The following is a 12324-nucleotide window of genomic DNA, read 5'->3' as shown; positions in this document are numbered from 1 at the left end:
AATATATATATATATATATATACGATGTAAAGTGTAGATACGCGTCAATTTATCGATAGCCTTCATGGCGTTCTCTGCTGTTTTCCCATAGTTTTGAACTCTCACGGTATATCTCATTCGGGCAAGGTGTGGTAACAAAAAATACAGCCTTTGAGATGCCTAAATAATTAAGCCTTGATGATCAGACACTCTAAGATGCATCAGGTTGAGGAAAGTCCTCTACTCTTGATAATGGGAATTACGTGTAGCTGCTGATTCAGGTATTTCCTGAGTAACGTGTCTGAAACGACCTCCATTGATGTGACGCGAGTGACGGAATTATTATTCTACATCTAAATTAAGTGCAAAACTCGTAATGGATGCCACATGCTGTAGAGTAATAGATGATAATGGGTTGCAAAGTCGACGGGCTTCCTTTTCTACTCCTCCACGTACGTTATAAAGACGCTCTGCGCATTTTCAATTGTTCGCCGACTGCCTGACTGGTGGCACGGAATAGCTTTTTTGCTTCCGTATGGGAATGGTTATCCTGAAACGATCTACTCACCATCCACGCTACTGCTTTACACTACTTGGGCCGGCACCACTTCACCCTGGGAAAGCTAATGCCTGCTTAGCGTGGATGTGTGATGGACTGCGAACGAAATCATTCTCTACAAACCTTGAGCTACAAGCTAAACAGCAATAATGAGTGGGATCTGTCAACTTAATGCGACAAAGCTCAACGGTGGGTCAGAAAAGCTTCTTTTTAAGGAACAGTCGGAACCAGTCCATCAGTTAGAAGAAACGCCTAATCTTATCGCAATAGGGCACCGCAGCACTTGATGACTGTATTTTTCAAAGGCATGATAATCACCCTTTCTTGGCATGGGACAATTCACATACAAATTGGGCGGTGCTGAGGTAAAAATAGGATGGAAAAGGAGTTGTCTAGGATTAGTGTGGTCTTGGCTTGTATCAGACAAAATATGTTATGAAAGTGGAAAGGATGGTGAATTTTATAGGGAGTTATTTCGACTAATACAAGAAGCTATTTTGGGTTATTCGACTTTCAGAATTGCGAACCCCTTGAAACACTAGAGGGTATGAAAGAGAGGTTATCAACAGCATACTGAAATTATGTGTGGTTGTAGCCATTGTAGCATGATAGCCAGAACAATTCCCTCTTCCTGAATGAAGTTCCCAAACCAGACGAAACTCCAGATCCAGTTAAATTGCCAAGAAGGAACAGTGTCAATGCGGTTAAGTATCTCCTCATTTTCACGTTAATTTGATGACTAACACAACCGGCTAGTGGGTGTTCCCTTGGAGCACTGACTAAGTTTTGATGGCTGACGTTGGAGGTTGACCTGTGGGAGCGCCGGGGGCGACGCTCAAAGGAGGAGAGGGGCTATGTAATACGATGGTTGTTCACCTCTCAGTTTTGGTGAGGAGCCACTTTTAACTTGGCCTTTGTACCGCACCGGACGGGCTGGTCCTTGCGCCATGCCAGTAGCCCAAATACCTTCTAAGTTGCCGAATATATATATTCTGCTCAAGTATTATGTCTTCTTTCGTCTTCAGGGAAATCTTGAGACGCTACAGAGGTTTATTAATGAAGAGGCGAACCGAGAGATCGGATGCACGATGGAAGGAAGTGCCATTAAGGCGGCGACAAAATAGCTTGAACTTTAAATCAAATAGGTAAAGTCATTATGACATGACTCATATTCAATGTTCTAGGAATAAAGTCTCAGAAACTAATCCATTTAATAATATTATGTGATGTGTTGCTCTCCGTCATTTGGGGTGTTAAAATCTATGCAGCCTTACTATTTTGCTAAAGAATATAAATTTTGATAAAAACATGTTATATTGCACTGTTTGCGCGGATCTCCAATTAAGGCGAGAATTCAAACACTCCTTGTTAAAATTACTAACCCTCTGGCTGGTGCGTTTGGCGGTTGGTGTTTTACCAAGTACCCAGCGATAACAGTTGATTTTTAACGTAATTGAAACCACGTTTTTTGCTTACTGCACACGCTTTTTCGGTTTTAGGAGTGAGGTAAGTGTTCTTGTATTCCAAAATCATGTTGGAGAATTACTCGGTTCACCGGAGTGGATATAGCTGTGATTGCGTCATAACAATGGTGGTTTGGTCATTATAGCTAACCTGGTCGGTTCTTACCTATGTGCTTAAATTTGCACTTAGAACATCTTCAATAATCTAGGTTTCTTTGTTAATGTGGTTGTATGGCATGGTGCAATGTTGTTGTGATGTGTTTTTCCTTTCATAGTAGTGGTACGAAAAGAGTAAAACCAACGACTTCATTTTGTAATCATTAAATTATTCAGGTCGTTACTGACTTGAAATTTGAAAGTAGAAGTTTGGAAATTTCCTCTCTTCATAATCGGTACCTGCTGTGTATGTCATCTGTTTATTTACCCTAGATGTGCCGCAAACCGTTCTCAGGCTTATTTTTTACGAACTCTTGCAAAATAGTTTGGTATTATCGAACTTATCCCCCCATGGCTTATGCTCTTAAAGGTCTTCGACACTGTTTAGTTAGCTTTGACGAGAAATTTTTGACCCTGCTAGTTTTATTTATTTGCTCCGCGGTCACCTTAAGAGTGTAAACTATCTATACGCTCCTTTGATTTTAATTTCAAGTAGCTGTGTTGAAATGTGTATTATCTTGGTTTATAGCGTAACACCAATGTGTCACTTCCTTGTTTTTTAAAGATTCTACGGTGGTCAAGTGGAAATAGCATTATGGGACTGCTATCCGATCTCCGTGGTGACTTTTTAAACCGTATTATGCAAGAGGTAGCTCTTATTTCTGTCGCAGAAAAGCCTTTTTTCAGCATGTCTTGGTTTTCGTAACCCCTGACGTTGATGGTGTCTGTGCGTGGAGAATTCTTCGAGTACGGAACTTCAATTTGTTTTATTTTAGCATCTGTTTCGACAAATACAAGCTCTCTATACTCTAATAGTGATCTCAACTAAAGTTGAACTTTATCAACAATTTAACGTTAATAAAGACAGGGTAAGTTTCTTTGCTGTCATCTCAGATGCCTTCTAGTTTAATTACGTAGTCCTTGTCAATTGCGGTGCTAACTTCGATATTCTGCAAATGCTCGAAGCTCCTGCTCAGAGCATATTTTTTGTTTGTGACAGGTGAGCTGTCAGCCCACGTTTTTTCTCAAATTCTGTCGTATAGCCACCGGCCTATCCATGTCAACAACTACTACAATCAGAGGCAGGTTCATCTAATCACTCTAAATGAGAACACAGATGATATACCGAAGTTTGAAGACATCTACAACGATGACTTGGTTGGTTTCGTCGAATTTGCTAACATTTCCTCGTTTACTCTGCTCACATAATAAAACATCTTTCTTCTAATTACTAGATCGGTAGATTTGAAGTCCTTGAGGTGCTAGGAGCATGATATTTTTTGCAGTAATGATTGATAAGTTAACTTCTGCAGTCAACGGATGCTGCTTTACGGGAGGTTACTTAGTCAGGGATCGTCATCGAGAGTGCCTCTGTGAATTACACATTGATTCAAAAGTTAATCACTTTTTTTTGTAACTAATGTCACTTTACTGTCTAGGATTTATCATAATCACTGACGATATATTTATCAAGAGATTCCATCATGGATTTTATGCCCACTACGCCCATACTTCTGTGAATTCCCACGTAGATGGACAATTCGGAGAGCGAAGAGGAAGAAGGCAGGGGCAGTCGTCAGCGCAGCAACCTTCAGGCTGCGGAGAAGCGAATCAGCAGAAGGAAATGGGAGCGTCGGAAAGAAGAAATTCTCATTGAGTATGAAAGCTTCTCTTACCGCGCCACGGCGTCTGCTGTCGTCCTCTTTGATATCGCATGGAAACTCTCTCAGGACAACCTCCATCTTCTCTGGTTTGTCACTTGGCCATGACCACAACTTTAAAAATGTTAGAGCTTGTAAATGGGAAAAATTTAGTCAGTGATAACATTTAGATAGATATGTAATGGTGAAATAGATATTGTTGGCGTTTGAAAGTGATTGACTAAATGAAAACGACTTATTTTTTAAGGTTTTTTTCAGATTTTAGACCCACGGGCTTCGATTAATCTCATTTCAGTCACTTTCGCGTCTACGTTTATTTGTCTTTTTCACGAGAAATATTTAATTCTATTAGTAAAGGACTTGCCCATTCGGTGATGTGACCACCTGCCAAACCCTGTTTCATTGTTTTGGGGTGTGATGATCTATGTGCATGACGTACTTCTCTCCAATTGGTCCATCGATAAGCATGGAAAATGCAGCGTAAAATGTTCGTGTCACTGAATCATGTCCTTTTTTTGGATGAGTTTTAGGTGTGCAATTGTGGGGCATGTGAGCCAGATTATGTTGTTCAAGTCCAACCGGGAGCACTACATCGAGCAGATCGACACCCTTCACAGTCATATGAATCGCCTGAGTCACTCAAAAAACCAGATCGCTGGAGAATCAGATAGTTGCAATCAGAATATTGACATCAATTTCGAGGAGGAGCTTGCACTATGGATGTATCGTCACTGGAGTTTGAAAGATGCCCTCGAAACCACTATAGTTACATCGACCCGCTTTAAACTCTTCACGGAGGGTGGTTATAAACGCCTACAGGAGTTCCTGGCTAGCATAGGGTATTGAACACTTTTCGTCCATTTTCCTATAATAGCATCAAGCATCTCCTGGCTTGATTTTACTTTTGCCCTTTCGCCGTTAATTGATGTGCTAATTGTTTTTGCTTCTTTCTTGTAGCTTGTCCCTGCGTGATTGCTCTCAAAAGTATTCCACAATGAGCACCCAGGTAAAGAACAATTTGAACTCTCTGTTTCTACAGTTCGGGGAGAAGTTTGGGTAGGTTCTCCTGGTTTCTCTTATATGCAAACAGTCTTACGCGGTTGGAGATGTTCCTGCCATCCTTTATCCTGCGGCTCTCATATAAGACGCCTCTTTCAGCAATGGACTCGTTTTGGTTGATACTAGCAGCACTTGAGTGTCAGGTGAGTTTTTAACTCTCCCCTCTTTATCACCACTTTCATATTTTTATAGTCTAATAAGGATCCCGTTGAAGGTTTTCATGCTGCTGCGGAAATTCTTGTCTCGTAAGTTTCTTCCTTCCCGTAAGGTAATGAGGTTTTAGGTTCTCTTTCTCACAGTTATCTCAACAGAGTTGTCACTATGCATTCAACTTCGTCTGTATCCTCTAATTTAAACCAGATCATCATATGAGGTCCACTGTTTTGTCCTATCTAGACCATTTGCACTTTGGAACTATTAATTGATCATTCAGGACTCCAAAAAGTCATCCAATTTTGTTAAAATCGTTCTGTATTAAAACATTGATGATTTAATGTGATTTATTCGAATAATTGCATTAAGACTGCTAGTGTTTATCTTACATCAGTTGGTCAATGGAATCCTTGGAGGAGTGGATGGAGAACTTGCAGGGCCAACTTCGAAGTCTAGTAGGACAGGTTCGAGCTGTCCTTGATACTGATGAAGTAGTTGCTTTTGGACCCTTCCTATACGTATACGTGGCTAAGGTAAGTCTCTTTTCTTTTGATAGAAATGGAATTTGAGGAAATTGTGACCTATTTGCTGCTAGATTGCATGCGCTGAATGCTAACTTCCACACACTTGCTGTGCTGCTGTAAATGAGGCGCGAGGAGGACGAGTTATTTAAAATGAACATGAACGTGATGCTGTTGTGATCGACACCTAGTAACAAGTTGTGTTATTCTTGTGTAAAAATGCAGTTTTGTGTTTCCTATATGCGTGTAGGTCATTCACTAAATTGACCAATTTTTTGATACTAAACCCTTGAGAATTTCGTTGAGAGGAGTATTTATTAGTCGATATTGCCCAGGAAGGGTAGTAACGAGTATGAGAACTGGAACAGTTCAATAGTAAAGTACATTGAAAAGGTCAATTAGGACTAAAATAGTGTTATACTTGGCGTTTAGGTAGTAATGCTGGTGAGTCATTCCAACTTTTGTTAGGCTATGTCAAGATTGACCTCAGAGTGCCTAAATGATTATAAATATCACTTTTTGCTTATGTGAAGTGACCATTACTAGACTGTTTATTTATGTGTTGAAGGTGGTTGAAGTAGCCATGAATCACCTAGAGTTTCTTAAAATCACTCTCCTTAACTTTCAGAGTTCTCTCCTCTCATTGAACTTCCGAAATCCACAATTCGTTGGCCTCCTGGCGCGCTACATCCTCACTGCAAAGGCAGCCATGCGTGCTAAACTGGTGGGGTATTTAGGTCCCTCTAGAAGTTTTACTTAAATATTGTAAGTACAACATTTTTTTCTGTCGTCTTAGGGTAGGAATAGACGCATAGCACAAATGCCTCTGGTGTTGTGCGTGGACAGCAGATACGATGAAAACTACATCTTCATTATCGGAATTCCCCCACTACAGGGAGATGATGATAGAAAGTTCGTTCAATGTTTTCTATTCCACACACAAACACAGTGGAAACTACTTATCGAGCGCTAGATCATACGTTTTTTTTTCATGATTTAGGCACAATTTTTTTTTGTGTTACCATTTACGCATCGATTGCATAGATGTCATCTAAATGCACATAACGTATCACATCTTTTAAATAAACCCCTTCTGAAATTTAAGAAACCAGGTTTTGTTCTACAGTAAACAAAACACTTTAGCACCATTTCGGTTATCTTAACGGTATTCTTGGCTTTTTGGAAGATGAATGAAAGAACTCACTGCAAAGCGAAGGAATTTAACGTTTATTTGCTCAGTAAGGGTTAAAAGTCTGGTCAAACTGAATCTCTCAGATTATGTGAAAATCAAGGCTGCATATGTGACATTTTTGAAAAATAGTTGGAATGGTTTTCATATCCACCTTTATCTTTTCCAATTCAATATTTTAGTAGAAATCATCTTTGCTAGTCAAATGATGGAAATTTGTGCTGGTAGGAGGACTTTCGAAAGGTGCGTTTGATGACCTAGCGATGCATACCATGGCATGAAATTGGGGTGACGCCTTCCCTGTGTAAAAACCTAAAAATTGCACCATAATTAATGGAGGTAGGACGTTCTCAATGTTTTTGTTTGTACAGTCAAAGCGTATTTCATCACAACGAGTGATGTGTTTCTCGATCTTTCTTAGAATTAAGTATATTTTGCAGATAGAGTAATGGATATTGGCTAATTTTATTCTTTTTTTGTCCAGTTTATTTGGTCAGGCTTTTGATGTTGCTGTGAAACGAACAAAAGTACGGGGCGATTTCAGGCATTTTGATTCGAATTGTAAGTTTCAACACTCTTTTGAATCTCGGATTTTTCGAGCCGCCAGTACGTTTAATCTATTTGCGTAAAATCATTGAGCCTAGGAGTGAGGATTACACCTTTTCCTATTAATTGTCTATATGCTCCGCAGTAAACGCACGCTTCACTTTGTAGTTTCTGGCTTAAATATGCCCTTTCTACCTCCAAATAACCTTGCAGTCTTTTCGGTCCGGCTATTTGGCATATTGCTTGAATGTGTAATTTCCTGCACATCTATTTATTTCACAAGGATTCATGATATAGATATTTTACTGTGGCGTTTACCTTGGCAGATTTTCAGAATGCATGTTTTAGAGCTTCCTTCTGATAAGCTCTGGGTTTGATTTTTGCACAGCCCCCAAGGTATTTCGTTCATGACTCTAAAATGATTTATTTTATGCAAGTTTATTTGCTGCAGCATTTTGCGTGTCTGTAACATTAATCTTTCCCCTACTTTCGTTCTTCATTATTAACTAGAGTTCTCCTATTTAATCAAATGTGATCGCCGCATTATTAACTTCAGCTGCGTCATCTCATAGACAACTTATAACATGAATAGGCGAAACTGTAATCTTGAAGAGTTCCTCCATTTTTAACTTGCAAATCGTCCCGACAGCGGTAGGTGGTAGACAAAATTGTATTTCCCTTCGCGATTAGAAGGCTCTCCCATGGGCTTCTACACTTAACTTCCTACCGATGTTGCCTCATTGCTATTGGTACTACTGCTTTGTGCATTTACCCTGAATCGTGATAACAAGATTAGTGTCCATTCAAATGTCTCTTCGCCTTGACACCAGTTTTCTCGATATTCTTACATTGTCATCTTTTGCCCGCCTCTGAAAGCTCATCGTAACGGTTATAAGGTAGCGTCTTGTAACCAGATGTCTACCGATATTCCTTGTACCTCTATTGGAAGAGAGGGTGAAGGAAATTTGATAATGCCGACTTTCTGTCCCAATTCACGTGTGTGGCATTGTCGAATTTATTGACGGCCATGCTACGTGCGTTACTTGGGAAACTCAATTTAATTGAATCGCTAGTTCATTTTCATTGGGAGGCAAATTTTAGAAATTACGAGTTTCCCAAGCAGTCAGAAGAGGCTTACCATAGATAAAAATGTGACACTTCCCTTATCATTTACTGTAAAATTTTAAAAAAGCAAAGTTGAAAAAGAATTAACCACCCTGTATTATTTATATTTGAATTCCCAGTTTAATTAGAATGTGCCTGACCTATTATCGTTAACGGAAAAGTGGGCTATACCAGTATTTTCGTGGAAATTTAGTATACACCTATTCGGCTTCTGGAAAAGGGCGTGAATAGTGCGTAGAGTGAGGTCTCTCTGAACCCACTGGTAATCGAGTTGCTTCGCTAGGCCAGGCTAATCAAATCATGCACATTAAATGACAATCTTCCACCAACTCGCTTTGACGCTGGAATTTGGAGGAGGAGAGAGAAAGAGGAAAAGGGAGTTACTCTCAATTAGGGACTGCATTCCCATTTGGACCTTAAAAAACTCTAAGCAAAGGTAGGTGAACATTACGAAATACTTTGTGATTCGATTGTGGATTTCCCGGTAATGCACTTAGCTAATGACAGCCTTATAATCATTCATTCATATTTTAAAAGCCGAAGTATGACATTATTTAACAGTTGGATCGATTCCGTTGGTGCAGTTTGCTTCTCAGATGTCTTAACAGTCTGTTCGCAACTTCTTTATAAACACATTCCACTTAGGCGGTATTTCGTCCACTGTGCAGAACATACATTTATTATTTCCTGCTACGAAATGCTATTTTCATAGCTCATCTTCTATTCATAGGCTGGTGGGCCTAACAAAACTGTTGGTGGTCTTTGGTGCTTAGCATTCGTTCTCTTGTGACATCATAAAAGCTATCATAAATATTTATAAAGGAATGATAGAAGTCTTACTAGGTAAGCCTCTGACTCGATGCTTGAATTTTTTGCCACCCATAGATGTTGAAGTCATAAATTCCTTACGTTACGGGTCATGTTTGCGAATCTTCTTTGCTCAGATTCTTTCTGTGAAGGCCATTATTTTGTAAATGCATAACACAAGCTTTTTACGCGCAGGTGTTGAACTTCATCGGGAAGATATGCTCATGTTCTTTGAAGCCCTTGCTTCTCTTTTGAGCGCCTGAGGGGACTCACAAGACCTACTCTTCCAACAGCTGGACTCAGCATTTCGGTTCTAGGTTTCATATGTTGTATTTTTATACGCTGTGTATCCTAAATAAAATGGATTGGAGGAGCCTTGCTTTTTTCGGCACTCGGCTAGCCGTCACGCAATCGAATAAATTTGCTAACTAGTTGGAATAACGTCGTCAGCAAAGCTAAAATAATTTCGTTTTCTGTACCATTTTACTAAACAGTCATATAACTGCTTGTTTTTTGTTTTATATGGAGTGGTTTGTACTTCAGCAGTGCACTTCCTAAAGTTAGGTGTAGTTTTATTGCTCCTGTTGACTTTTGGTTATGGCAGAGGAGCATATGATGGCTATTCATCCACTGGGCAGTTAATTGAAAATATTGCAAGTCCACCTGCCTTGGATCACTGTCCTCAAGTTGCCATTCTAAGTTCACCCACTGTTACTTTCTCGATTAGGTTGTGATTTGGATATATTATACCTTAATATCGGCTTTGCAAGTCACCATCACAGCTCATTGATACAAATGCATATCCGGTTTGGATCTCATCTGAATTTTTTACGATCCTTTGGTTATGACTTGTGATACGTGACAGCTGAATCGTTTTAAGCGCTACACAATGGTGAGAGCTTAAGGATTATCAAATTGCTAATCTTCCTAACGATCAAAACATTGGAGCTAAAAGCTGTCGAAAGCAAATTTACAGCCCTGTTATGGTGTCACGAGGTCTCCATAGTCTGAGTTCACGACCCATGTTCCTGTGTGATATCACTTGGGGCTCTTCTGGGTACGCGACACGTTTGCTCTTCTCGGTGCTTTGTTTGCGGTATCATCAGCGTAGCTCTTCTTGGTACCAAGGTAAATTCGAGTGGAGCAGGATTCACTGAGTTGCCTTCTTAGGTCGGCAGCTGTCATGAAGCCGTGAAGAATGCCTTTTGCCTGAGAGGTGCGTTACGTGTTGCTTGAATGCGTACACATCTAAGTTCTCATTTCCTTGGGCCATTTGGTCAACAATGGCTGAGGTTAAATACGCGGTTTACCCCAAAGTTGGTTCGCATCACGGATTCATGCCTCTGTTCCGCGTCACACGCTGCAGTTTGACTGGTAATTACTTCTTGCTGCTACAATGTTATGCAGGTTTCGCGCCTAAAGGCTAGGAGCAATGCTGCTGAAATTCTCCTCTATTCTAACCTTGGTGATCGCAAACTGTCCAGTCACGATATTCAAGGGCTTGCGTAAGTAATTTACTTATAGAATGTGACGGTTTTGAAGCTATTCGAGCTGCTTATTTAACAGGAGTGCGCTGTTCTAATAATAAAAAAAAGTCAAAAACAGATTTTATAAAACGGTAGAGCTCTTTACCGGGAGGTAATTTCAAGGCACACACCTTTCCGCTCTCCCTTCTGGTGGTTGTTATCATGCTGGGTGGTCCTTTTACGAAACGAAAGGATACCCTAGAATCTATCCATTTGTTATCTAAGGGGACAAAACAACCAAAACTTCAGTGCTTAAGCAAAGCTGTGTTGTTAGACAAAAGCTTACACTAGTAGCAGGTGATGATTAGTTGACCAATTTGTAGCAATTTGAGGATAATTTCAAAAACAATTGTGGGCAGATTTGACAACCATTGTGATGAAATAAACTCCAGGATTGTTCTTGGGTTTTTTTTAAATTCTTTTCTTCCTTCTACTTGTGGTTATCATTGTACTTTTTACAGGTTCATTTCACTTTGTAATTAAGTCCAGAAGAAGACCTTATTACTCTGCCTTACATAGATGCCTTCAACTATATACTTGGTGACCCTTTTCGTTTACAAAGTAGCAAAATGTAATTATGCAGCTGCTGAGATGTCCTTCCAGTAAATGTTGAGCTAAAGGTTTTAGCGATGCCGGCGGGTGTCTTCGCATACAGGATGGGGATAAAAGCATCGATGATTTTAAAATAAAGGGAAAACAGGGGCAATGTTCAGTGTACGGAGCAATGTCCTTTTTGTAGCAGGTGAGTGGATACGCTGCGCACACACGATCAGGGCATTTTGCTAGCCGAATGAATCACCAGGTTCGCATATAACTACTCTGAACATTGCATTTATGGTATTTTGCATTATGACACCCTCGTGTTCGGGAAATATTGCTCCACTTCATCTAGACTTCCACCGACTTTGAACATTAAGTACCAATGAATATGCTTTTAGATATGTCTCAGGTTGGAACTATAAAGCTCTGACTATGATGCTAGATTTTGATCGAGATCATTGTCTGTATAAGTTTAGGCGTTAGCACAATTTGGTTGTTTTCAATGGCACCGATTCCGTATAGCTAACTTTTAAACAGGAAGACTGAACAGTATGGCAACCACAAATGGGATCTACTAATGTTCCACTGAGAATGTAATAAACGGTTATTTATTAAATATTTTTGAAGTGGAATCAGAGGCAGAAAAATCTTGCACGAACGAAAAAGGCATTTCTTCCTTTAAGCCATAGCAACGTTTGAGGACTCACAGGAGATGCTCTTTCTAATTGTGAGAAGTCGTCTATTGTTTATAATGGAATGCCATTTTTGCGATAAAAAGATGCTAAATGCTATTACACTATTACGATATCTGTGCTTTTGGGCTGGTGGATATGGGAATAATTGCATTAAATTTAATGCCTATGCGGGTATTTCTATTTTACTAAGCGATTACTTTTGGGGTCTCTATTCTACTATTTTCACCCGCTCAGTAAAACTTGGTCCTCAGCGAAACTTGAAGTTAATTTCTGAAAATAGTGCAAAGGTGAAGTGTTAGTGGTATGAGTATGGATTACATCCAGTGCGCTCTTTAATGTTATTTA

The 12324-nt window shown here is 39.8% G+C and overlaps 1 protein-coding gene across 1 annotated transcript; it reads left to right on the top strand. All coding sequences in view use genetic code 11, as the record gives it.

Moving 5' to 3' along the window:
- Positions 1-1594: 1594 nt before the first annotated feature.
- Positions 1595-10727, top strand: EGR_00247 (CDC45-related protein; the record flags this gene model as incomplete). The annotated part of the gene is made up of 16 exons (XM_024489496.1): positions 1595-1683; positions 2829-2904; positions 2934-3026; positions 3063-3157; positions 3201-3315; positions 3690-3907; positions 4373-4657; positions 4776-4874; positions 4909-5020; positions 5070-5122; positions 5425-5563; positions 6180-6275; positions 6348-6463; positions 7225-7346; positions 7879-7937; positions 10626-10727. 16 exons carry the CDS (start codon positions 1595-1597, stop codon positions 10725-10727), a joined length of 1869 nt encoding a protein of 622 aa, XP_024356174.1.
- Positions 10728-12324: the final 1597 nt, after the last annotated feature.

The sequence above is a fragment of the Echinococcus granulosus genome (assembly GCF_000524195.1).
Source record: "Echinococcus granulosus chromosome Unknown EG_S00001, whole genome shotgun sequence".
In the NCBI taxonomy this organism is placed as follows: domain Eukaryota; kingdom Metazoa; phylum Platyhelminthes; class Cestoda; order Cyclophyllidea; family Taeniidae; genus Echinococcus; species Echinococcus granulosus.
The sequence above is the reverse complement of the archived record's forward strand: the minus strand, read 5'-3'. Positions and strand labels throughout refer to the sequence as shown.